At 39.2% G+C, this 27928-nt stretch overlaps 1 protein-coding gene across 10 annotated transcripts in view; it reads right to left on the bottom strand.

Annotated features, from left to right (window-relative positions):
- Positions 1-27928, bottom strand: part of LOC137296931 (putative adenosylhomocysteinase 3) — a 112780-nt gene continuing 84852 nt past the window's right edge. For 7 of the 10 annotated variants that reach the window (XM_067828837.1, XM_067828831.1, XM_067828839.1 and 4 more), the window contains 14 exons: positions 27448-27548; positions 19114-19185; positions 17000-17125; positions 16602-16778; positions 15623-15669; positions 9494-9557; positions 9181-9269; positions 8816-8886; positions 7410-7504; positions 6874-6972; positions 6276-6344; positions 5176-5254; positions 2175-2295; positions 1-2036 (listed from right to left, as the gene is read on the bottom strand). In XM_067828837.1, coding sequence (XP_067684938.1) covers positions 2030-2036; positions 2175-2295; positions 5176-5254; positions 6276-6344; positions 6874-6972; positions 7410-7504; positions 8816-8886; positions 9181-9269; positions 9494-9557; positions 15623-15669; positions 16602-16778; positions 17000-17125; positions 19114-19185; positions 27448-27548 — 1217 coding nt within the window. In that variant the 3' untranslated portion in view covers positions 1-2029. Of the gene's footprint in view, positions 2037-2170; positions 2296-5175; positions 5255-6275; positions 6345-6873; positions 6973-7409; positions 7505-8815; positions 8887-9180; positions 9270-9493; positions 9558-15622; positions 15670-16601; positions 16779-16999; positions 17126-19113; positions 19186-27447; positions 27549-27928 lie in introns of those variants that run through there. The other 3 variants (XM_067828838.1, XM_067828832.1, XM_067828834.1) reach the window with 1 other exon arrangement.

A 27928-nucleotide genomic window follows, 5' to 3' on the forward strand; every position in this document is an offset into this window, starting at 1 on the left:
AATGGTTTCTACTGTTTATTCTCTCATACTACAGCGTACATGTCTCCCGTACTCACTTTTCAGAGGATTATACATAATGAAATATACAGCTGCTGTAACACACTGGCGACCTGACTAGTGCCTCGCACGCACTACTTGACTGCAGAGAGATGGGAGGAGGGACAGACTTACTGGCCCTCTGGGTCTCGTTGTAGAACCATCTTAAGGCAGGATGAGCTAGTAAGTAGTTCAAAACAAATCCTATTCTGACATGAATAAATGTTATGCCAATAGTTAACAGGTCATCTGAATGCATTGTGTATGCTGTGGTGGAGGGTCCCTCCTCCCTGCTCCAAGCATGTGTTGGATTGTTGGAAGATTGTGAGAACAGGCATCTTACTAGTCCCCTTGTCACCACACATCTGAACATTTAGTATCTACAACTCTCCACATAGTCTGGGCGAGACTTGAGTGCATAGAATTGGAACATTGGGAACACAATCTGGAATCTGGGCTATGTCACGTCTGGGTTATGTGGTAGGTAAAAAGAGTTATTGTGAGCTGACTCCCATGCTGTGTACAGTATTGGGCCCAAACAGTTTACCAAATGTGGCTAGGTCATATACTCACGCTACTAACGCTCATGGAGGCGAGTCAGTGTAATCTGTCCTTGTTACAGATCAAACTACTGTTTTCATTTTCTCAACAATCTATTGTTTTGTACAACAATATCATCCTGTCTGGCAACCTGCTAGACCTCTTGTTACCTATAAAGTGGAGACAGGGGGCGGGGGTAGAAACAAACAGATCTATACATATTAATGGAATGGAGGAAACGGTCTGATACCTACTGATGGTTATCATCAACAGAGCTAGACATGAAATCTGCACAAGCAATCAACCCCTGCTGAACAAAGAATTGATGGACATGATAACGACGGCAGAATCTGTTGCTGAGGAAACAATGTGACAGCAGTATAAGGATACCAAGAAAATATATACAAGCCAACATCCATCTGTATCACAGCCCAGAGAAACACACTGTAGGTAAAATCCCGCTTTCTAAATAAAACTGGTCATTGATTTCTCAGCAACAAACTTTGCAAACATACAATTCCTATAGCTCCTTGAAAAATATTTTCAATTACGCTAGAAATCAAATTATACATAACCACATACACTGAACTAAAGAGATTATGTAATACTCGGAACATGCCATGTGTGATACAAGCAAATTAATACAAGTCATCTGAGTAATAGGTTTAAATTACGTGTGTTATATGCTCCAGTCGATTTTACATCTCATCTTGTCCTCAACCTTCTGCAGAGAATAGAAGCATAAATAGTACAGATAGTTCTTTATTGTTACAAATTTCAGGACCAGCCTTTTTCGTAAAACCATTCTTGGAATAAAAGAGCAACAGACATAAAGCTTGGGTTTGTCAAATCTCAAATGTACATCAATTTGAAGTTCATGGACAACTGTATGAAAACTACATGTCAGTGATCTAAAATCCAAAATTTTTCAAGATACTTAAAAGAATTTATACAACCAAATGAAGCACACTTGATATAAGTAAAAGAATGATTTCCATGAAAGCAATGGCAGATAACCTCCACACTATACATGAGGGTACCAGAGAAAGCAAAGACTTGAGTAGCACTCATCAAAGACTTGAGTAGCACTCATCAAAGAGTTGCATTTATTACACTGAGTATTACTCAAGACGGCTTCAACATGGTCCTTGTTTGTGAGAGACTGTGGAAGGTGCTTATTGTGGCGGTGGTTCGGCATCAATGAGATTATCAGTGATTGGCAAAAATGCTGAGATTTGTCGCAACACATTGATTCTGTTTGCGACACTTGTTTTAGAAACCTGAGTACTAGTCTAATAATTGATGTAGTTGGACATCACACTGAGGGCTGGTGCATAAGTATCTCCATGTAGATGTACAGTATTCCTGTTCAACTGCACCGTGTTGAAATGGAATGCTCTGAGGTTGATGACATCACTGGCATTGCCATCTTACTGATAAAGAGAGCACTGTTTTAATATCTGAAAAGAAATATAGTCATATTATGGATATAATTATAAGCCAGGTATATGAAGTAATTATTCATACATATATATTTTTGAGCATGCAACAACTTTCACAGTTTCTGCTGTTACAAAGAGTATAGCTGCTCCACTCACCTATAGTAATTTGGCTTGAAAGGACCCGCCTTGTTCAGTCCCAGATATTTGGCCTGTTCATCTGACAACTCAGTCAGGTGGGCATCAAATGTTGGTAGATGTAGACTTGCCACATACTCATCTGAAAATATAATAATATATCACTTAATTCTCAAAGAAATTTAATATGCTTCTTTGCCTGAGGACACTTCCTTGAGAGACAGAGTAAGGAGATTTCTGATTAACCAGTAAAGCTACACATGCTATTTGTCATCATTCACTTGATGGTCAGTTAATGAATTCATAACAGGTTTAATTAGTGGTGACACCACTCAGATTACTCGACAAAAGTTCCCATGTATTGTATGTTACGTAATATATGCATGTAAGTGATGCAAGAGGGTTTATCAGGTGAGTTACAAAAACAAACACTGATCAAAGGATAAACCTATAACACGCTGATTGATTAATTGCTCTTATGTTCTGCAGCTGATTTGTTAAAAGGCAGTGTGTGTAGATGTACTAATCTATTCTGACTACACCCTGTTGTAAAAACAACATCCTCCATTCAAAGAATTAACCACCTTAGTGTTGATTGATTGACTGCTCATTATTGGTTAACTAAATTACTAAGAATGGCAAACATTATACAATCAGTTGCCAGGTGTGATATCTTGGGTGACCAATGAGAGTTTTTTTCAGGTTTTCACCAATGTGAAAGACGTGAAACGATGTGTTACTTTTTCACAAATTAGAAACAAACACGACATACAGCAGGATTATTTACCAGCTTCAGATGAATGGAATATTGTTCTTTTATGTGGATTAAACAGGCTGAACAAGGTAGTAGCCTGACATGGTTGCTATAAAATTAGTCTGTTTTAAATTCATTATTTGCATTTTGTTTTAATTTATTTGTTGTAGCATTCAGCAGAATCTATATGACAGAAAACACACATTAGATCGCGTATGTGTGTGAAATAGGATCCACATTGGCAGTCCATACAATGTTTAAATGTTACAGGCATGTTAGAAATTTACTACAGTCGTGCCCCATTTATCCGAACCTCAGATATCCGGAAAACTCGCCTTCCGAACGAAAATACCTTAAAACGAATTCACAACGTTCTAAATTTACTCACATTACTGAGGGCCTTGCGTGCCGTAACAAAGAAGTTGGAGGTCTTTGAAGCTTGAGAACATTAATTACCTCTGAGTAGCAAGGTGACATTGAGTTAATTTTGAGGCGTGTCAATTTGTTGGTCACTATAATTAATTAATCTGGATGATCAAGCAAGCCTGGACAGCTGTGAGCGAAAAGACAATTGCTAACTGCTTTCGTCATGTGGATATTATCCAATCAAATGAGCACCCACAAGCAGACATGGCCTTGTCAGAACTTCGCGATGTACTACAATCCTGTACACAAGTTGCAACTGTGACTGCCGATGATCTTGTGAATGTTGACAGTGACGAACTAACCGACGAAAGTCCTCTCGCTTTTCTATACAGCCAGTGCAAAAGGCTATGACTGAGTTCTTCAAGCGAGCATAAATGCATGAACAGGTATGAGACACTGTATGTACTGATATTTGTTTATATGCACTCTAATCAATAAAGATTGTGCCTGATGCCTACTATGTTCGTTTCTTTGTACATCTCTTATACATATGGCCCGTGATTCAGATATCCGAAAATTCGCTTATCCGGACAATTTCAATTAAAACACAAGTGTTCAGATAAACGGGGCACGACTGTATAAGTATGAGCAGACCGTGTGTTCTTTTATTAATCTTCAAAATCATACAAATATGACAATAAACTAATTAGGGTTATGAGACAAAATATAGAGACATACAGTGGCTTCGTTATTTTTCCGTCCTAATAGTTTTTTTACCACTGGCAGACGATTAACCTTCCAAGTGTTTCATTTGTTTTCATAATACATTCGTAATGAAGTAAAAATAACTTCACCTTAGTTGATCTGTCTATAATTAACCTCTCAACTGCGCATAAAGATGGCACATCAGAGGTCACGAATGAGTCACAAATTCTGGGATATCATCCAGGTACTCATGGGAGAAAAACCATTAGAAAAGTTTCAACCAGTCCATGGAAATTGATCCGCATCAGTGCCTCTTTAAAGGCCTGACTGTACCCATGTGTACATGGAATGGCTGCTGAAGGCATGGATGATTTTTGATTTAGGTTACTATAGCAGTCTGTGGGAAAACATTTGGTGTTGTGTAACCTCATAAGGGCTGTGTTCCTGTCAGCACACCCAGGAACTCTTCCACTTCTGATTGTGAAGATACAAAATCCAAGCCACCCAAAACAATGGGGAATCAGAAAACTTGGTACTTAAAATTCAAGTGGACATTTTGTAAACAAGATCCACATATCTGTCAGATCTCTCCTAAGTTTTGTAAATCATATTTTATGTCAAATAATTTCATTAGTTTGTTGGCTTGGATACATCTGGGGCTGTATATGTCTACACCAGAGAAACTTTCAAAATGCCTCGCAAATTCTGGGTAAGATGTACCACATGAAGACAATAGTAAAAGGAAAGGGTCAGGCCATGACGTCACATAAGATACTGTGTTTAAGCAATGGGAATAGACCGATGTGGTGAATGGTCTAATTAAGTTTATTACATAATCTACGCATTATTAATTATATTATATATGTTTTGATAAAAGACATCTGTGTAGGCACACATTTGCCTTCCTCCACGTCATTTCTCAGAAGTCGGCCATACAACAACCACAGATTACATGATATCAAATTACTTTCTTCAAGTTGGAATTACCTATACATACTACCTTTAAAATACCATACCTCTTAAAACCTCAAACATGTCGACAAATTCATGAAGAAACACACTAACTGAACCACACCAAAAATGTCAACTATTTACATATTGTCCGTATTTGTTGAAGAAGTGTGAAGTGGTCACACCAATACCAGAAGCTGAAACAGTGCTTCCAGCAATATCTATGGGTGGGTTGAATTCACTTACCCATTTTCTTTGGCAACAGGTAGACATCCTGCTTGTATCGGCCTCCCGGGGCATTGAACAGCTCAATCAGAGCCAAGGCCTGCAACAAATCACTTACAGTCAATTAATGAGTTTAGTTTTATGCCAGACTCAGCAATATTCCAGCTATATGTGGAGGTCTGTAAATAATAAAGTCTGGACTGGACAATCCAGTGATCAAAAGCATGAGCATCAGTCTGCACAATTGAGAATTGATGACATGTGTCAACTAAGTCAGCTAGTCTGATCATCCAATCCCATTAGTTGCCTCTTATGACAAGCATAGTTGCCTTTTGTGGCAAGCATGGGTTGCTGAGGACCTATTGTATCCCCGATGTTCACTTACAGTCACTTATGGTCAGACACAGCAAAGCTGAACTGTTCTAACATTCACCTATCAGGCTTTGTCAAACCCTCAGTTGAATATATGATATAAATATCACTCCTAACAACACAACCCACTGGGCAACAAATGAAATGTGTCAGAAACTTGGTATTGTATGATTCACATGAACACATCACTGGATTAATAGAAACAGTCACATGATATGTTACAACTTGTTCAAACGTCATGAGGGGAACATGGGTTTATGTACCCTCGATGTTTGTTTATGTTCCTGAGTTCTTTACTAAGAAAGTGAAATCTCAAATATGACATATGTTCCTGAGTTCCGTACATCATACATGATTCAGTGTTATTCGAAGTAATTAGAATTACTATCACGAAGTACCAAATCAGTTCGGCACTGCAAGTGGGGTACATAGAAATGTTACTCGTTTGTAAGTGGGGTACATTGAAAAATAACATAAGAGCACTCAGCCAATCAGAAAGCAGCATTTATGTGTGAGGTAAGATAATGATGCTTATTAGGAGTAAGGTGATAAAAGAGGGACGAGCAAAAGATATTGTGTTGGCAGCCATAAGGATTATAGGCAACATATGCTACTGGACAAAGGATGTTGTGAATGTAGCCACAAGAAAGCAAGGACAACCAGCAGAAGACAACGCTCAGCAGACGTAACATATAGATAACAGTGTAAATGACTGTGATAAGGAAAGGTTGTTCTATACAAGAACCCACCTGAGTTGTGGCTGTGATGGACACAACAAATGATGGCACTGATGAACAGCTGAGGTTGACAAGACGGCCCTGCAAGAGTGACAGAAACAACATACCATCAACAAACTTGATCTGCAGCATTAGTAATAAGTCCAGTCCTTTATTACCCATGTATTTTAGGTCTCTTGTACCAATCCCGGAACATGTCATTCACCATCCCTTCTCTATACTCTTGCAGCACCAACCCTTCTATTTACCTTTGTGGTATCAGCCCTTCTCTCTAGTCTTTGCAGCTCCAGCCCTTCTCTCTACCCTAATAACACCAGCCCTTCTCTATACCCTCATAACACCAGCCCTTCTCTCTACCCTTGTAGCACAGCCCTTAAATCATCTGTAAACCCAAATCTATGACCCCTTAAACCCAAGTGAGTACCCCCTGTCCCCAAGTTCATACAGGCCTGTAGCTAAGTGTGAACCTCAATTCTGTACCAACCTGTCGCTGTGTACCCCTGTCCCCAAGTCTGTACCAGCTTGTAGCTAAGTGTGTACCCAATTCTGTACTCCGCTGTAGCTGTGTACCCCATGTCTGTACCCACCCGTATCCCCCGTAAAGACTGACCTCTGCAAGCAGTATGATCCTCTTCCCATCAGGCCAGATGATGTGGTCAACCTGGGATCTCACCTTCTCCCATGTGAGCTCAGGGGTTCGTAAGCTAGCCTGAAACAACCAGACATATACTGTCAAATACACATGCATAAATAGCACTGTGTGTGATTACGTGTTTATTAATACTGCAAAGCGAAACAGTGCAATGGTACTTTTGCGCACTTGGATATGCAGTATGTAACGATAAAGCTGCCGACAGCATTGCTATTCAAAATGTTTATGCCTACATACATATTGAGGATACAAATGTTAACAAAATATGAAACAAGTAACTGTCAATAATTTTTCTGTAGCTACAAGAATGAAGGTACCCTTCTTGGAAAATTTCAGATTTTAGAAAATAATATGCCATAATGTTTTTAGCAAGAGCCATAAAGGCCAAATGGTCTGCTTAAGTCTTGCAATGGCAGAGACGAAACTGCATTTTGTGAGAAATTGCTGATAAAGTCCCTTTGATAATTATAAAACACAAGAAATGAAGATCTTACCACGTCAATCTCCGTGTTAGAGTGACCCATATTACAAACGATACAACCATTCTTCAGCCTGTCCAAATGCTGGCGATTCACAACATTCTTGTTACCTGGAAGGTAAGAATATTATGTCTAGTCACCGTTCGATGGCGATATAGTGAAAGTAGATACTTTTTGTTACATGCCAGTTTACCTGTACATCATGAAGCAGTGTTACCCATACCTAACAGATGTTACCTGGTCATGATGTCACATGTTCTCAGCACCAAACATGCAAGCTTACCTGTACATCATGAAACAATGTTATCTGTACCTAACAGATGTTACCTGGTCATGATGTCACATGTTCTCGGCACCAAACATGCATGCTTACCTGTACATCATGAAGCAGTGTTACCCATACCTAACAGATGTTACCTGGTCATGATGTCACATGTTCTCAGTACCAAACATGCAAGCTTACCTGTACATCATGAAACAATGTTATCTGTACCTAACAGATGTTACCTGGTCATGATGTCACATGTTCTCAGCACCAAACATAAAGCTTACCTGTACATCATGAAACAATGTTATCTGTACCTAACAGATGTTACCTGTTCATGATGTTACATGTTCTCAGTACCAAACATAAAGCTTACCTGTACATCATGAAGCAGTGTTACCCATACCAAACAGATGTTACCTGGTCATGATGTCACATGTTCTCAGTACCAAACATAAAGCTTACCTGTACATCATGAAACAATGTTATCTGTACCTAACAGATGTTACCTGGTCATGATGTCACATGTTCTCAGCACCAAACAGGCAAGCTTACCTGTACATCATGAAACAATGTTATCTGTACCTAACAGATGTTACCTGGTCATGATGTCACATGTTCTCAGTACCAAACATAAAGCTTACCTGTACATCATGAAACAATGTTATCTGTACCTAACAGATGTTACCTGGTCATGATGTCACATGTTCTCAGTACCAAACATAAAGCTTACCTGTACATCATGAAGCAGTGTTACCCATACCTAACAGATGTTACCTGGTCATGATGTCACATGTTCTCAGCACCAAACATGCAAGCTTACCTGTACATCATGAAACAATGTTATCTGTACCTAACAGATGTTACCTGGTCATGATGTCACATGTTCTCAGCACCAAACATAAAGCTTACCTGTACATCATGAAGCAGTGTTACCCATACCTAAGAGATGTTACCTGTTCATGATGTCACATGTTCTCAGCACCAAACATGCAAGCTTACCTGTACATCATGAAACAATGTTATCTGTACCTAACAGATGTTACCTGTTCAGGATGTCACATGTTAGCAGCACTGGTAAAGTCACTTGTCACTACTGACACAGCAGCCTGTATGTATTAAAGGTAGTAAATGAGTGAGGGTTGAGAAAATTTACCTGTACATGTGATGAGGATGTCTATCTGTCTGACAACTTCATCCAGCTTCACAACACGAAACCCATCCATACTGAAAGAGAGAATATAAAAGGCATTCATCACAACTCATCATGCAGAACTCACCCTGTCTCCTCCCATGTATGACTGTATCTATGAATTATGCCAGTCACAGGGTACACCCTCTGTTATCCCCAGCATTAGGTCACAGTATCTCTCAGAAAAGAAAGAAGTGCAACATAACCTACACTTCATCACTCACCTAGTCATTAATTATGTCAACTATGCTGTCAACTCTAAAACAACCACGCAAGAAGACAATTGGAAACCCGCATGGTCCCACATATTCAGAACACTGTCAACCTACCATGCTTGTAGAGCACAGATGGGGTCAATTTCTGTGACCATGACGGTGGCGCCAAGACCCTTCAGTGCGGCAGTGCATCCCTTACCAACCTGCAAACAGAAACACTGGTTCTACAGTCAACCTAACACACAACTACTACAGTCAACCTTACAATCTGCTACAAGTCAACCTTACAATCTGCTACGAGTCAACCGTACAAACTGAACTACAGTCAACCTTACAAACAGCTACCGCAGTCAACCAACACACCATCACTTCAGACAACCCAAAATAGTTTTCAGCCACTATGTAGCTTTCGTACTTGAGCTCTCACCTCACCATAGCCGCAGACTAGAACCTGCTTTCCTCCGAACATGACATCTGTAGTTCGCTTCAACCTTAAAACAAAGAAACCCAGACTACAGCAGTGTATCAGTGGGGATATTTGTTGCTTGTGATACCACTGTATTCACATTTTGTGGAGGGAGTCCAGCATTTAACCATGTGGCAACCAACCATACACTTTACTAGCCATTTGCAAACAATGGCTATAACAAATGAAAGGGAGCACAAAACTCTGTTTACTACATCCATGTACTGGACTACACTACCAGACATCTGTTAGTTAAACACGTTTCCTATGACCAGTTTACTGGTCAACTCTTGCATTTAACTTACTGGCAACAACTTTCATGTAATCTCTAATTGGCAGCATACTTGCAAGTGTTTATAGATAATCTCTCACAAGTAACAAAATAATTAATGCCACCGTTAACAATATATATGGTTACATACCATACTTGCAACAGTTTACAAATGACAGGACCGGTAAGTTTTCATTGGCAGTGTACATCAAACGATTTACTGAGAATCTCTCATTGGTAATAACCTTGCAACAATTTAATTTGTTAAGCCATGCCATCGTGTATGAATATTCAATTAATCTTGTCTTGATACATAAGCAAATTATTATCAGTAGCTTTACATGCAGTTTTCCAGGTGACAACTGAACAAACATTTTGTTCCATCTTTTGGAAAACCATTGCAGAAAGTGAAATACTGTCACACGGACTACACATCATGTGCTGGGAATGATACACTAAGTAGTGACCCAGTGTTTGGAGGACTGAAAGAAAGGGTTTCTAATAATTCTGAAAAAAATATCCTGGAAAAAAAACCCAGATACATAAGAACAAATTCATTTAACTGTTCTCATTAGTCATTGTTTGTACTTTCACTGGACACTATAGTGGAGGATGGTGAGGGCTGAACTGAGGGGAAATAAGGTCCCATTCCAAGGTTGTAATACTTTTGCTTTCTTTCTTTGTGCCTCTACAGGCAGCATGGTAACAACACAGTATAAGTAAACTTTGTCTCAGTGTTATTCGTCAAACTCCACCACAGAGTCTAAAAAACCCCAGTAGAAGGTTGCGTCAGGTAACCTTTAAGCAGCCTATGACCATCCAATCAAATGCCAGACGGTTAAATAGATCTATCCAATCAGACATATTTAGGGATCGGAGGGACTTACAAAATATTCAGGTCACTGACACAGATCTCTCCACAAACAAAAATCTGCATATAACACAGTTATTGGACCTGCAGTATATACGCTTTGGGGTATCATAAGCTAATATTTCCGCAAAATGCTATCTTTGAATATGGCCCAAAACACTATTTTCAGCGACTGTTTACTCACCGTTGTCATGGTTGTAAAGTGCGCTGTGTGCATCACCCGGAAGTTAGCGTACGCTAAATAGCATTTGGAATCGTTCGGGTACAAGCATTTTTGAGAATAAAAAGTTCAAAAGGTATGTGCAAATGCCTGATTTCACGATTTGGTAAGTTTTGTTCTGATTGACAAATCTCAAGGGTTACCTGACATGACCTCTGAAAAGGTTCTGTTAGCCTCGGTAGTGGAGCGTAACGAAAAGTACTGAGGCTAAGTTTATTTAGACTTGGTAACAACAAGAACTATGTTGAACTGACAAGCATCAGGGTACATCACTATATCTGTAGTGTGTATGGGCAGAGTGCTGGTACAGAGATGGAATAGAGAGCATCAGTAGAGACTGAGAATACATGTAGAAAATATGGATAGAGCCTAAGGGTAGACAGCATGAGTAAGTGAGCATGGGGAAAGAATCTGGGAATGTGGGAAAGAGAGCATGACAAGAGAGCATGGAAAGAAAGGGTAGACAGAATGGGTAAGTAGTGTTGGTAGTATGTATGAGCAGAAAGAATGGTTAGGCAGTGTTGGTAGTATGTATGAGTAGAAAGAATGGGTAAGTAGTGTTGGTAGTATGTATGAGCAGAAAGAATGGGTAGGTAGTGTTGGTAGTATATATGAGTAGAAAGAATGGGTAAGTATTGTTGGTAGTATGTATGAGCAGAAAGAATGGGTAGGTAGTGTTGGTAGTATGTATGAGTAGAAAGAATGGGTAAGGAGTGTTGGTGGTATGTATGAGCAGAAAGAATGGGTAAGGAGTGTTGGTGGTATGTATGAGCAGAAAGAATGGGTAGGTAGTGTTCGTGGTATGTATGAGCAGAAAGAATGGGTAAGTATTGTTGGTAGTATGTATGAGTAGAAAGAATGGGTAGGCAGTGTTGGTAGTATGTATGAGTAGAAAGGATGGGTAGGTAGTGTTGGTAGTATGTATGAGCAGAAAGAATGGGTAAGGAGTGTTGGTGGTATGTATGAGCAGAAAGAATGGGTAGGTAGTGTTGGTAGTATGTATGAGCAGAAGGAATGGGTAGGTAGTGTTGGTAGTATGTATGAGCAGAAAGAATGGGTAAGGAGTGTTGGTGGTATGTATCAGCAGAAAGAATGGGTAGGTAGTGTTGGTGGTATGTATGAGCAGAAAGAATGGGTAGGTAGTGTTGGTAGTACACATATACAGATAGAATGGGTAGGTAGTGTTGGTGGTATGTATGGGCAGAAAGAATGGGTAAGCAGTGTTGGTAGTATGTATGAGCAGAAAGAATGGGTAAGTAGTGTTGGTAGTATGTATGAGCAGAAAGAATGGGTAGGTAGTGCTGGTAGTATGTATGAGCAGAAAGGATGGGTAGGTAGTGTTGGTAGTATGTATGGGCAGAGAGAATGGGTAGGTAGTGCTGGTAGTATGTATGAGCAGAAAGAATGGGTAGGTAGTGCTGGTAGTATGTATGGGCAGAAAGAATGGGTAGGTAGTGTTGGTAGTTCATATGGGAAGAAAGACTGGGTAGGTAGTGTTGGTAGTTCAGAATGGGTGGTGTTGGTAGTGCATATGGGCAGAAAAAATGACTAGGGATCATTGGCACTCAGCATGGACAGGGAGTATGAGCAGGTAGTGTTGGTAGTATGTATAGGCAGAAAGAATGGGTAAGTAGTGTTGGTGAGAAAGCATATTGAGAGTAAGAGTAGTGGGTATTATTTAGTATAGGTACATGATGAAATATGCAAAAAGTAGAGAGTATGATTTTAAGTATAAGGTGGTTTCTGTGTAATGTATAGCCAAAACTGATGCATCACATTATGTGAGTAGTGAGAAGCTGAAAGTAAGATTGTATTGTACATGTGTGAGTAGTGAGTAACTGAAAGTAAGGTGGTATTGTAGACATGTGAATAGTGAGTAGCTGAAAGTAAGGTTGTATTGTACATGTGTTGCTAGTGAGTAGCTGAAAGTAAGGTGGTATTGTACATGTGTTGCTAGTGAGTAGCTGAAAGTAAGGTGGTATTGTACACATGTGAGTACTGAGTAGCTGAAAGTAAGGTTGTATTGTACATGTGTTGCTAGTGAGTAGCTGAAAGTAAGGTGGTATTGTACATGTGTTGCTAGTGAGTAGCTGAAAGTAAGGTGGTATTGTACATGTGTTGCTAGTGAGTAGCTGAAAGTAAGGTTGTATTGTACACGTGTTGCTAGTGAGTAGCTGAAAGTAAGGTTGTATTGTACACGTGTTGCTAGTGAGTAGCTGAAAGTAAGGTGGTATTGTACACTTGTTGCTAGTGAGTAGCTGAAAGTAAGGTGGTATTGTACACATGTGAGTACTGAGTAGCTGAAAGTAAGGTTGTATTGTACACGTGTTGCTAGTGAGTAGCTGAAAGTAAGGTGGTATTGTACACTTGTTGCTAGTGAGTAGCTGAAAGTAAGGTTGTATTGTACACGTGTTGCTAGTGAGTAGCTGAAAGTAAGGTTGTATTGTACACATGTTGCTAGTGAGTAGCTGAAAGTAAGGTTGTATTGTACACGTGTTGCTAGTGAGTAGCTGAAAGTAAGGTTGTATTGTACACGTGTTGCTAGTGAGTAGCTGAAAGTAAGGTTGTATTGTACACGTGTTGCTAGTGAGTAGCTGAAAGTAAGGTGGTATTAAGTAGTGAGTAGCTGAAAGTAAGGTGGTACTTTTTTATAACTGTTTTATTTGTTTTTAGGCTATCGGCCCATGTACATCTGTGAACATTAACATTGTGATACAGCATTAGTGACAATGATTATGCACTGCGGAGAGACAAACAATGTACATGTGTTGCTAGTGAGTAGCTGAAAGTAAGGTTGTATTGTACACGTGTTGCTAGTGAGTAGCTGAAAGTAAGGTTGTATTGTACACATGTTGCTAGTGAGTAGCTGAAAGTAAGGTTGTATTGTACACGTGTTGCTAGTGAGTAGCTGAAAGTAAGGTTGTATTGTACACGTGTTGCTAGTGAGTAGCTGAAAGTAAGGTTGTATTGTACACGTGTTGCTAGTGAGTAGCTGAAAGTAAGGTGGTATTAAGTAGTGAGTAGCTGAAAGTAAGGTGGTACTTTTTTATAACTGTTTTATTTGTTTTTAGGCTATCGGCCCATGTACATCTGTGAACATTAACATTGTGATACAGCATTAGTGACAATGATTATGCACTGCGGAGAGACAAACAATGTACATGTGTTGCTAGTGAGTAGCTGAAAGTAAGGTTGTATTGTACACGTGTTGCTAGTGAGTAGCTGAAAGTAAGGTTGTATTGTACACATGTTGCTAGTGAGTAGCTGAAAGTAAGGTTGTATTGTACACATGTTGCTAGTGAGTAGCTGAAAGTAAGGTTGTATTGTACACGTGTTGCTAGTGAGTAGCTGAAAGTAAGGTGGTATTAAGTAGTGAGTAGCTGAAAGTAAGGTGGTACTTTTTTATAACTGTTTTATTTGTTTTTAGGCTATCGGCCCATGTACATCTGTGAACATTAACATTGTGATACAGCATTAGTGACAATGATTATGCACTGCGGAGAGACAAACAATGTTAAACATATTTTGCTACATTGAGTATGGTTTGATGATCTTTACTACATAATAGTTGCTTATATGAGTAAGCAGTGGGGTTATCGGAAAATAGAGATGGTATATATCTAGCCCTTACCAAATTATACATTGGGCACACAAATAAGAAGTGCATAACATCTTTAACTATCTTATCATTGCAATACTGACAGAAACACAATCGTTTATCGATACCATACCTTCATGGTATGTACATGTGTGAGTAGTGAGTATCTGAAAGTAAGGTTGTATTGTACATGTGTGAGTAGTGAGCAACTGAAAGTAAGGTGGTATTGTACATGTGTGAGTAGTGAGTAGCTGAAAGTAAGGTTGTACTGTACATGTGTGAGTAGTGAGAAGCTGAAAGTAAGGTGGTATTGTACATGTGTGAGTAGTGAGTAGCTGAAAGTAAGGTGGTATTGTACACATGTGAGTACTGAGTAACTGAAAGGAAGGTAGTATTGTACATGTGTGAGTACTGAGTAGCTGAAAGTAAGGTTGTACTGTACATGTGTGGCTAGTGAGTAGCTGAAAGTAAGGTTGTATTGTACATGTAAGAGTAGTGAGTAGCTGAAAGTAAGGTGTTATTGTACATGTGTGAGTAGTGAGTAGCTGAAAGTAAGGTGTTATTGTACATGTGTGAGTAGTGAGTAGCTGAAAGTAAGGTGGTATTGTACATGTGTGAGTAGTGAGTAGCTGAAAGTAAGGTGGTATTGTACACATGTGAGTACTGAGTAACTGAAAGTAAGGTTGTACTGTACATGTGTGGCTAGTGAGTAGCTGAAAGTAAGGTGGTATTGTACATGTGTGAGTAGTGAGTAGCTGAAAGTAAGGTGGTATTGTACACATGTGAGTACTGAGTAACTGAAAGTAAGGTTGTATTGTACATGTGTGAGTAGTGAGTAGCTGAAAGTAAGGTGGCATTGTACATGTGTGAGTAGTGAGTAGCCGAAAGTAAGGTGGTATTGCACATGTGAGTAGTGAGTAACTGAAAGCAAGGTGGTATTGTACATGTGTAAGAAGAAGGTAGCCAAAAATTAGGTGTCTGAGTTGTCCAAACAACAGTGTCAACACAGAAGTGAGTAGTTAGTAGTCCGAAACCAAGGTGCCAGTATACTTGTGTTAAAATCAAGTTCTTTTTGAGTAAAGTCAATGAGCGTATGAGATATGTACATGACAGTACATTCAAACACTTACGCATCCAAGATGGACTCTCTACAGCTGTACAGATTATCAAACTTGGTCTAGAAAGAAAAGAAACAATGGGTATACCACAGATGTCCAAGAAGCACTTGTCACCCTGACAGGTATTGATGTTACCCAGTAAAGCATTCAAATCTACAAGAGAATCCCTCAGTTAAACCTACTCCAAAGCCAGTATTATTAAACAAGTAAACACAGGGCAGGTGGAATGCGCTTATAAACTACTGATGCTGCACAAGGAAATGACAGACCTAGAGACATGAAATGCTTCATGGGCGAGTTGACTGCAGTGACCAACAGTTCCAGCACTGATTTACTGACAACGAGGAGTGACACTACTGGAAGTAAAGGACACGTTCCTCAAGCAACACAATTTTATAACCATCAGGACAATCAGCTGAAGACGTCTTCACTCTGGCCCAGGGAAACATACCAAATTGAACAGGACAAATTGAATTGATACTATTGAATTATTTCTTAGAGCGATGGTATGGACAAAGAGAATAGGTAGAACCTTACTACTTTCATATCGAGGACTGCCTTTCAGGTAGGTTTGTATCTACAACAACTTGGAGCATTTAAATATTCAAGGCCAGTCTAACAATCACACTTTAGCAGAACAGAAAGATACATTTAAGATCCAAATGCCAGTGAGTAGAGAATACACATTCTAAGGTCAGTGAGGCTTCAGCTGAGGACCAATACAGACTGTGTTTGAAGTGTGAACCACAATGTCTGTCCATCCAGTAACATCCCCTAATGATCTCACTTGCAGCATGCCCCAAACAATGTGGCAGTACATCTACATCAGGGTTGGACAGAACAGTCCCAGCAAAAATCCACAAGTCTGTAACGAATGTACCTGACAAAACATCAAGAACTACTGAGCCCCTATTTTCTTTTATAGTAATACCATTCAATTGTGATAATGTAGGTGATGTGAGAGGTCAAGGACACATGTAGTCATCATTACCTTGGTGACCGAGTCGTTGACATTCATTGCTGGCACAGAGAGTTTGCCAGATTTTGAGAGCTGGTACAGTCTGTGTACTCCAGTGACACTCTCCTCTACAATGCCCTTGATCATGTTGAACATGGCTGGGTACTTCTTCAGCATGAGGTGTGTGGCATCACCACCATCATCCAGGATCTATTAACACACAAAAACATTCCAATCCATCTAAAGCTTAAGCATATACTCATCTAAGAGAACACTGGCTGCAGAAGAACGCTTCAAGCATCACAGTCTCAGTGAGCAAAGATGCTTTTCCTCAATACTGTGTTATGATCTGTTGGGGAGATGACAAATTTCCAGAATGAAATGATGATGTTGCAAGCTACGAATCACTAACAAAGTGCACCCTAACTGACCATGTTTGGCTGCCACCCATCTGCATTGATACATCTGTCTATGGACCACCAGAAGTCTTCTTCAGTCTCTCCTTTCCAGGCAAATATGGAGAATCCTGCCTCCGCCAGTGCTGCAGCTACCTCATTCTAAAACAGAATCATCTTACTGCATTCTTCACATCAAGCAAGGACCTTTTCAAAATACTTCAAACATTTCTTCAAATGCAAAGTAACATAAAGTCATCTGCTCCTCCTTGCAATGATCATGCATTTGTCTGCCACCCCATGTGATACACCTGAGAGGACCTGACCATTGGGACAATGCAAAGTAACACCTTACTTTCCAAAATTCACTGACGTAATCTGAATCTGAATCTGATTCATCTGAATCTCCCCATGTACTGTTTTATCTGACATTGTTTAAGTCAGCTTATACAGATAAACTGTTTATAACATGTCAATCTGCAGTGAGTAAATGTGTGCAAGTGTAAGCAATAATCAGTACTGTGTAGAATCAAATATGCCATATAATTCCCCTGAGAAAAGCAGTGCAAACAAACAATGTAACTGCAGGAACAAGGTAGTATGTAGGTAGTGCTGGTAGTATGTATGAGTAGAAAGGATGGGTAGATAGTGGTGGTAGTATGTATGAGCAGAAAGAATGGGTAGGTAGTGCTGGTAGTATGTATGAGCAGAAAGAATGGGTAGATAGTGCTGGTAGTATGTATGAGCAGAAAGAATGGGTAGGTAGTGTTGGTAGTACACATATGCAGAAAGAATGGGTAGGTAGTGTTGGTAGTATGTATGGGCAGAAAGAATGGGTAAGTAGTGCTGGTAGTATGTATGGGTAGAAAGAATGGGTAGGTATGTATGAGCAGAAAGGATGGGTAGGTAGTGTTGGTAGTATGTATGGGCAGAAAGAATGGGTAGGTAGTGCTGGTAGTATGAATGAGCAGAAAGGATGGGTAGGTAGTGTTGGTAGTATGTATGGGCAGAAAGAATGGGTAGGTAGTGTTGGTAGTATGTATGAGCAGAAAGAATGGGTAGGTAGTGCTGGTAGTATGTAAGGGGTGAAAGAATGGGTAGATAGTGTTGGTAGTACACATATGCAGAAAGAATGGGTAGGTAGTGTTGGTAGTATGTATGGGCAGAAAGAATGGGTAAGTAGTGCTGGTAGTATGTATGGGTAGAAAGAATGGGTAGGTATGTATGAGCAGAAAGGATGGGTAGGTAGTGTTGGTAGTATGTATGAGCAGAAAGAATGGGTAGGTAGTGCTGGTAGTATGAATGAGCAGAAAGGATGGGTAGGTAGTGTTGGTAGTATGTATGGGCAGAAAGAATGGGTAGGTAGTGTTGGTAGTATGTATGAGCAGAAAGAATGGGTAGGTAGTGCTGGTAGTATGTAAGGGGTGAAAGAATGGGTAGATAGTGTTGGTAGTATGTATGAGCAGAAAGAATGGGTAGGTAGTGGCTGGTAGTATGTAAGGGGTGAAAGAATGGGTAGGTAGCGCTGCAGGAACAAATACTGACATATGCAATACAAGACACCCAGCACTAGGTGCTGTCATGTGGGACTCTGAATGTAGCCACTTCAGCATCTCTACAGGGCTTTGAAAGTAAACTCAATCAACTTAAGAATTATTCAGTTTTCACTGTTTTCTGTTGTTTTTCCAAACCAACAAGGCAAGTTTTGCATGTGTGTCCTATAGTATGTCACTATCCTCTGTACTATGCATCACACTCTGTGAAGGATCCAGTTTCACTACATCAGCCAGGACTATATTCACCAACTGTCTGCTCAAATTGGATCTCTGAATGCATGACTTCTATTTCCAAACACAATAAAAAGGACTCATGATCAATACCAAAACAAGTTTAATGCCTTTCCCTCGGCTTTTACTGTCATCACCATCATTGTTACTGGTACAGTAATGACTTACTCTGAATTAATCAATCCTTGTCCTATTCATCCATCAGTCAATTCCTACCCAGTCAAGCACCTGACAATTGCATATAATTTGTTCCACAGAAACCATGTCACACACGCTTCTCCTATATGGCCTATGCTGGAGTAGATGGTGTCAAAATACCTGAAAATAAACTTATTGACAATTCCAATGGCTGTACAACTGTACCTGTGTTGAGTAGATGTTGCATGCTGCCCATCTGACGGATGCCCCAAGAGCTGCCAATGTCTCTATCAGCACCTGAAACAGCCAAACAAGCAAGTCAAGCAGATGGACACATATCTGTAGCATTTACTGCCTGTTTGTTGAAGGATATCCTGCTACATACTCTCCCACTCATTAGGGTGATCACTAGGGCTGTCTGTTGACATATATCACAGAGATTGATAGCCATTCAGTAAACATGGACTGAAGTAACATCCAACAAATGAAAAAATTAGTCTGAGAAATTTACTGATATCATATTACTTGTGAGTGGAAACACATGAATGAATTACTTACAACAATAAGCAAGAAGTGTATTCAGCTGTAAAACATATTCAACAGATTGGATTCTGTTAAATGCAAAACCCTGTATGGGAAAATTACAAACTCTATATCATTACAATAGTTTATGTAAGACATTACCAGTGGCATAATTTTCATATTGACAATGTGTTTAATAATCATTCCCATTGATCATATTTCCAACTACTGATGTTTCTAGCCAGCTCTACATATCAGAGAATGTCTCAACATATAGTGCTCAAGACAAGAGTCATTCCACACTGTATAATATGATTACAAAGGTCGGTTTTCTGCAAACTGCCACACTTGATATTACAACCAGTGCCTCCCTTGGTCAGCAATACAGAGAGGTTGATAGAAGCAGCTGACTCATACCTTGGGGACATCCATACCATTACTACAACACTGAAAACAGGTAACAAATCTTCCAAACTCGAAAAACATTCAGTGAAACACAGGTCTAACAATATCTATCCTACTGATCTTGCAAAGTAACCAAAATACTAGCCCTAACTTCAAAGTCCCAGAGAACAAAAATAATCAATATGACAGGTTTTAGATATCAGGAAACTTGTGTACAACATATCTGATCTGTGGCAAATTGTCACTGTTGAGATGACCTTGCAAGAAAGCAAACATTTCACAATTGCCAAGGGTAATTACCAAGTTTGATAGGGAGCTAATAATAAGCCCCTTGTGCTTGACCAGTGCCGATGGAGCTCAGCCAATGTTACACATTCAATACCATCATTTAAAGCTACAAATTGTGGTCTGTCGTGCTGTAGCCAGACCAGTGAGAAGGAAGAATGGGCAAGGATGATTTGAGAAAGATGTGTGCGAAACAATCAATATATGGATCATTATCAACACATGGAATCAGGCCACAAGCGTACCACAACAAACCACAGGAGCTGACATCACATGAAAAGATGTGAAGGTAAAACCTCACTTGGAAACCATTCAATGAAATTGACAAAGTACCTTAAAATCGTGACTGCTTTAGGCATATTATTTACACAGAGTTCATGAGGACTTGCAAACAAAGAAGTGACTCCCTAAAGGCAACTGATCCTGACTTCTAATATCATTAGGAAGAATGTCTAACACCTCCAGTTTGGGGAAACACATTTCCAATGGAAGACAAATTGACAAAAGAAAGTTTTACTACCTAACAGCCACCCATGGAAGAACAAGACTATTTCTTGCTGAACATGAATGCAAACTATTACTAACATGTCATCATACAAACATGCATACTACGTGTGGTAGAGTCATATTTTTATATTTTATTTATATGTGTAAAAACGGTATCAATCTTTAAACAGTTTGGTAGCATTTTATTTGGAGTAGATTTTTTTATAGTATGTATGGTATTTGTTTCTAGCTTGACTGCCCCAAGCTGGATCTTGGCTCTATTGTGTCCTATTGTTCACAACTCACATGTGGCAATTTATTCTTTGATCTCCGCTTGGTTAGTTTAAAATTGTATGGTTCCTTTTAACTAAAATCAGCACATTCTACTTTGTCTACCACATACAGCCATATGAGAAGCACTTTTCATGACATTTCTCCTTATTTGACAGACGGCTAATCTCTGCTCTCCATTCTTGTCTGGCTACAACTTCTCTGTGTTTCAGGTTAGTAAACAATTATAAATATTTTATGTAGGATGTCAGGCCCCCCTAAGTAATTGAAGGAATTACAGCAAATTTGAAGGAATTGCATCTCAAATGTAAACAAACGCAGTCCACTCGCGAAACAATTGCAGCGATATCGGTAGTTTAGCGGTAATAACAGAAATACATCGGCCCTATCGGAAGCAATGTCGGTAATACTGGAAACACGATCGGCCATCTTCGGAGATTTTTCGGTCGCGAGCGGAAACTCACGCAGCAAAACATGGCGTCGTTGGAAGAAGCGCCCGTCTCGGTGAGATTTGTTTTTAGTTTCTACTATTACATTTTTATACTTATCCATCTTTGACCACCCGTGTTGAATGCGTTTAGGTATGAGGTGTTGTCGGGGCAATGTTTTTAGGAAAAGATAGTCACTCTAGGAGAGTGTCACAAGTCATGCCCCTGTAGTTTGTTTACATCTGAACATCGAAGTCGTGCCGATGATTACTAACGTGCGCCAGATATAACATCATTTTTTTGTAAAATGTGTTTAAATTTGTCAATTGCACTTCGTAGCAAGAAAAATTATGGCTCATAAACTTCTTCATGGCGCACGTTCATGATGTTCGTAATCATCGGCACGACTTCGATGTTCAGAAGTAAACAATCTCCAGGGGCATGACTTGTGACACTCTTCTGCAGTGACAATCTTTTACTAAAAACATAAGCTACTGCCCCGACAACACCTCATACCTAAACGCATTCAACACAGGTGGTCAAAGATGGATAAGTATGAAAATGTAATAGTAGGAACTAAAAACAAATCTCACCGAGACGGGTGCTTCTTCCAACGACGCCATGTTTTGCTGTGTGAGTTTCCGCTCGCGACCGAAAAATCTCCGAAGATGGCCGATCGTGTTTCCAGTATTACTGACATTGCTTCCGATAGGGCCGATGTGTTTCTGTTATTACCGCTAAACTACCGATATCGCTGCAATTGTTTCGCGAGTGGGCTGCGTTTGTTTACATTTGAGATGCAATTCCTTCAAATTTGCTGTAATTCCTTCAATTACTTAGGGGGGGCCTGGATGTAATATTTGTTAAATATGGTTATATTATAAATATCATTTATGCCTAGGTTACACTATTAATGTATGATGTGAAGGTATAAATGTGCAGTTTTAGTCAATGTGTGTTTATAGGCATTATGTTCATGTTTATTGAATCACATACCTGTAATAATTTATGAGATCAGGTGCCACAAGCATGTGTACCAACTCAGCAGTCATCTTTGTCGGCCATGTTTTGCACATGTTGGTGGTGCATGTAATGTTTGTATAATATGTTTTGTTAAGATAAGAATACGTTAGAATAATACAATTAATGGTATGTTATTATTTATAGATGGAACATGCAGCAAGAATATAATCTAAGGTAGACACTACTTCATCACTGTATATTGGGTAGGTATTTTATCCTTTCAGTGTATGTATATTCCATGTGTAATATTATCTTAAATATGTCTAGATACATGTGTTCCCTATCATGATATACATTGTGATAACTTAATGCCGGTCAGGTCAGTTTCCACAGAAGCAGGGCTATGTTATGGATGACCTTCCAGTGATCTAGACATAACCTAATCCCTAATAATAAACCTAATCCTAATTCCCCAAACATGTCCAAAATTTCACCCTTTTAAGATGAGCATTCCTTCAGTTTTCACAAACATTGTCCTAGAATATAACTGACTTTTGCAATATCTTGAGAAGTCTTTCCAGAATGTTTTGACATGAGATCTAGCATATGCTCTAAATGAGATGACCTTAACTGGAACCAAACAAAGACACCGAGGAGCATGCTAGATTACGACCCATCTTTACTACATGCTTGACTTGCCAAACCATAGCAACAGCTGGTACAGATGCCATGTACTTGACAAGGCCAGGGAAGAATGGCTCACTTTTCAGATCTGCATAATGTTGTTTAAGTTATTCCTTGGAAGCCTACATCATTTTGCAGGCAACCAGTTTGTAGCCATGACTTTCAAACCTCTTCATGATTTCTCCAAGGATTCCATGTTGGACTTGGATTTGACTGCAATAATGTGTGTTCTGATTTTGGTTTTGGAGAAGGCTGCAAATATAGACCGGAGTGGCGACCATACAGTATATGGTATGAATGACAAGCATGTTCCATGGAAGAAAAAGTTCTTTGGTTACAAGTCCCTTCGTGTTGCAGCTCTATGGAACTCACAGCCAGATTCTCTCAAAAATGCCCAGTCGGTAGAACATTTTAAGATTTTCTTTAAGACTCATCTTTTCTGTCTATATTTTTAAAGTGACCTTGTACTTCCACCAGTTTTGTTTTGTGTCATATAAATGGACATACATGCATCCATCCATCCATACTGTAAATAAAAATAACTTATGTGTGTATTAAATAATGCGAGCACCTATTAATGCGAGGAGACAAATCAGGACATGGCTGACCAGAATGGCTACACTCAATAATGACTACATTCAACAAATTAAGAAACATAATTAATCCGCCTCTAGTATAAAAATCTTTATCCCCCTGAACACATGGACGGTTTTCCTTTTAACTGTTAGTACTAGTAATCGAGAGTAGACAGGTGACAGTCTCAGTTTGTGACATTTCAAACTCAAAAGATGATAACGAAAGTGCTGATTTGATGATCAGCATCATGAAACCTGTTCATGCTTGCTGGATGGTAAGCAAGAAATCGTGACACAATCTTACGTGGATGGCAGGTGTGCTCGATGCAGTCCAGTGAGTCCAAACAATAACATTAACATCAATTAGTAATGACGATATCAAGTGCAAAACACAATAGATATAGCCACATTTTTTTGTTTTTTATAAGTATCTTGCATTGTTTTATTGATTTACAGAAACCATGGTACGTAATACTGACATACTTTACTAATAGTCTTCAATGTTTTCCTGACCATCTTATCAAGGCAGCATAATAAGGAAACACATTAAGATTTTCACGATCATCTAAGCAATTTTCTGATTGGTCAGAGAAAAGTTTGTACTTGTGGCAACCTGATTAATAGATTTATTATAGATGAATCTGACATATTCATCAGTATGAATATGCAGAGTGGCAAGCAGTACTACATGTAATGACAGTGGGGAACAGATGGCTCTGAGGTACAACTGCAGGTTCCATCAGGCTGCTGACATTTGCTGCTCACGAGGCAGTTCGTTAGGAGCTACATTCATGAATGTACATGATGTACCACATGCATCACAAGGACACATCTCAAGACATTGTACTTCATATATTACTGTAAACAAGATGAAAAATACTGGTGAATATCACAAACATTTCACTTGACAAACTAAATGCATTACTCCAGTTAAGGGCCATATGGGCATATGTATGGATAAAACTATGCACCATATGGTAGGAAATAATGTAGGAAACACAGCTGCATATATGCAGCACAGCAACAGTGTACGGTCTTAGAATCATTTACGGATATATTAATTTGAAAAAAAAGCATTGTTTTATTGTTTATTGACCTGTTTACAAAAGAGTATTAATGTTGGGGTGTATATATGAAACAAATGACTCTTAAACATGACACAATTACCACACTAGACAACATGTCTGTCTATGACATCGTCAATATAATTGAAACTTCCACATATCAATACTAGCTGCTACTGATGCCCTTTAAACTTCATGAACATATATCTGTCACAGTCTGAAATTATATTTCTATTCCTGGTAATCATCTCATTTAATAGCTCTGATAGGAAAACCTGCAACAGAGACGCCCCCTCATCAAATTAAGCTTCCAAGTAGAAGCTGACAGTGATATTTTTGTGCACCAATATACAGAGCTTCATTCAAGTCCTTGCTACTTCCGTTTGTTCACCTTGGGCAGTTACAAGTGACATTAATTCCCATCCGTTGGTATGTCTAATGAGCCCTCATCACAGCTGCTGAGGTTGGAGGGTCAAGGAGGGACTTCAGCTGTCCTTTTCTCACTGCTCACGTCAACTTAAAAAAAAGCACTACTGTGGTGACGTCAGGTAAAATCTAGATCGGCTATTTGTCATGATTTAGTAGCAATGTGATTTCCCCTGGACATCCTACTAAACAAACAAGGGTCTTGCTGACAGATTTAGACATCTCATTCCTCATGGTTCTCTGTAGTAACTGCTGGGTGCTCATCACTGGAACGCAGTAAATCAATGCCTATCTGTTAGATATGGAAGGCACAGGCAGACTCCAGAAAAGCTGATAAAAGGGGCAGGTAATGCCATAATGAAGGCCATGTCTTCTAATCAATTTTCTTGGATGGTAATGAAGGGATGTCATTCAAACCATAGTATGGCCTCATTATTTGGATGCAATTTAGTTGACTGTAGTCATTGCAGATGTAGAAAGAAATACTCTGTAACTAATATAGAAATTCATGTCTCATACTTTCATCTTCAGTGCTCTCATCATAAATCACAAGTGCTTTCTCCTAACCATGCTGCAACGACAGAGTCCGAGTGACATTACTTCCGCCTAATGTGCAACCACTGAATGTCACTTATTGATCCGTTCTATTGGTGGAGAGGTTGGAAGGAGTCAGCTAACTCCCAAATCCCAGCCAAGAAGAAGTGATGGAACCCAACTAGCGGCAATGTGATGTAGACACAGCTGCTGTGAGAAGACCCAAGTCATAGTTGAGCACACAGCAACACCTTTCATTGTCTGGCAGGCAGTAATCACTACCTCATCTATTCTCATTAGAGTCACTTACTGAAATGTTTAGATGAAGTATGTCCAACATACATCAAAGTCACGATTGTGTTTAATCAGAACTCCACCATGAGACATTTCCCTGGAAGCTTGAGTGAGTGAGTGAGTGAGTGAGTGAGCGAGCAAGCGAGAGACAATTTGGATTAAAAAGGTACTTTAAGTGATATCACAGCAGGGGACACCAGAAATGGAAGCTTGGACGATAGACATCAATGCAAATAGTTTGCTGCAATGACAGCATGTGTTCAAACAAAGGTCCAAACAAGCTGCCTACCCACGTAAAATATGCATAGAAAATTCTCAATTACGCATTGAAAATTAACTGTTGCGTACCAATTATGCATTTAAATTGTTAGATACGTAAAAAGTTTAAAACATGTGAGTACAGAGTACAGAATGAATTTATAAAAATCGCTTGCATAATAAAACAGACCTTGCTTGCTCTCAAGTTGTACTGTTAGTACAGGATGAGTGATTTTGTATGAACTCATTTACATTACATTATTCTGTGGACAACTCCAATTTAAAATGTTAATCCCTGTCAATATAAAGCTTTCACATATGCTTTTTGAAAGGTAGGTAGGGATAAAATTGCTAAGCGCAACATTTCACGCTATGTTGTTTCTATGAGGGGCGTTTCCATCATTATTAGTGCGAATTCAAGCATTTGCATGTCCTAGAATAGACACTGCTGGTTTAAAGAAAGTACCACATCAGGACAGTACCTAATTCATGAAAACAAAAAGTTGATAAAAATGCATTCATGAAAACTGTTATTTGATGATAGTACGTCCCACATTAACATGCTTCTCTCATGATAATGGATACTTCATGACAGTGCCTTATTCTATGTCATGAAACCGCTTACGTCACTGAAATGCCTATTTTATGCCAGTGACTTATTGTACGTCATGGAACTGCTTACTTCACTGAAGTGCCTACTTTATGATTTACCCATGCAAAGTTCAGTATAGTAGGCATAATGCCCACAAATCAATCCACTCTGATAATCTAAGCTGGTGTACCTCCCCTCAAATTCAATACACAATAGAACAACTGATCAATCACTGGGACATGCTAACCAGATAACCTTCCTCAACAGCAGAGTAACTTCTACAAATATTGATCTATAATTTCACATACAGCATGAAATCAGATAAACATTTTTTCCACTGTACAGTAATATCAAACCTCTTTATGATGCACCAAATTTACTTAAGTGTTTGTACAACAAGTATTACAGTCCATCATAGACGATAAATTTTCAAAATTGAATGTATGCATTTTAGAAAAACACGGATGAAGTACAGAGTTTGAAGAAACAGGACCTATGTTCCATTGACAGCTATATGTAGCTACATTATGATTTTAAAGCCACGGTAACTCACAAATCCTCCTCAATGTGAGCAAGCCTGCTAAACGATGGAAAAATGGCACTCAAGAAAAATATCAAAGCTGACTATATGTAGGGAAAGTAAGCCACAAGAATTAAACGAGATTAATCAAGATGTAAAGTCATATAAATACCCTTCTCCTCCATTAGGATGTTATTCTAGTAAAAGATCTGGAAGGCAAGAGGTTACTTACGGCAGTTTGCGCTGTGATATGTGTGCATCCAATTATTTTCGCTCCCACCAGAGGCTTATCTGCTTCAGCTCTTCTCCGTAGTGCCATAAGCCCTGGCATTTCTGAAATATCCAATATATCAAAACATGAATAAAATTCAAACCCCTTTGTTTCTGAAATATAAATATGAATGTACTGCCCCTAATGCTATGCAAAATGTGCTGCCCGTAACACTATATGAATGTACTGCCCCTAACACTATTACAAATCGGAAAATACTCTTGTTCAGGGCTTTTGAATGATACCCGCCATCAAACGAATTGCCGCCTCACATGTTATTTGTACAGAATTTCAAAAATGGAGCTATTTGCCAAGCGGAAAGCCATTGATACTGGGGAAAAGACAACCCTAGATGTTACTTGAGAAATCTATAGTAGCAATTTTCCATTTACGCGAAAGTGAAAATATAAAAGGGTGAAGGGAAACTTAGTGGTATCACATC

The sequence above is a fragment of the Haliotis asinina genome, chromosome 9, assembly GCF_037392515.1.
Source record: "Haliotis asinina isolate JCU_RB_2024 chromosome 9, JCU_Hal_asi_v2, whole genome shotgun sequence".
In the NCBI taxonomy this organism is placed as follows: Eukaryota; Metazoa; Mollusca; class Gastropoda; order Lepetellida; family Haliotidae; genus Haliotis; species Haliotis asinina.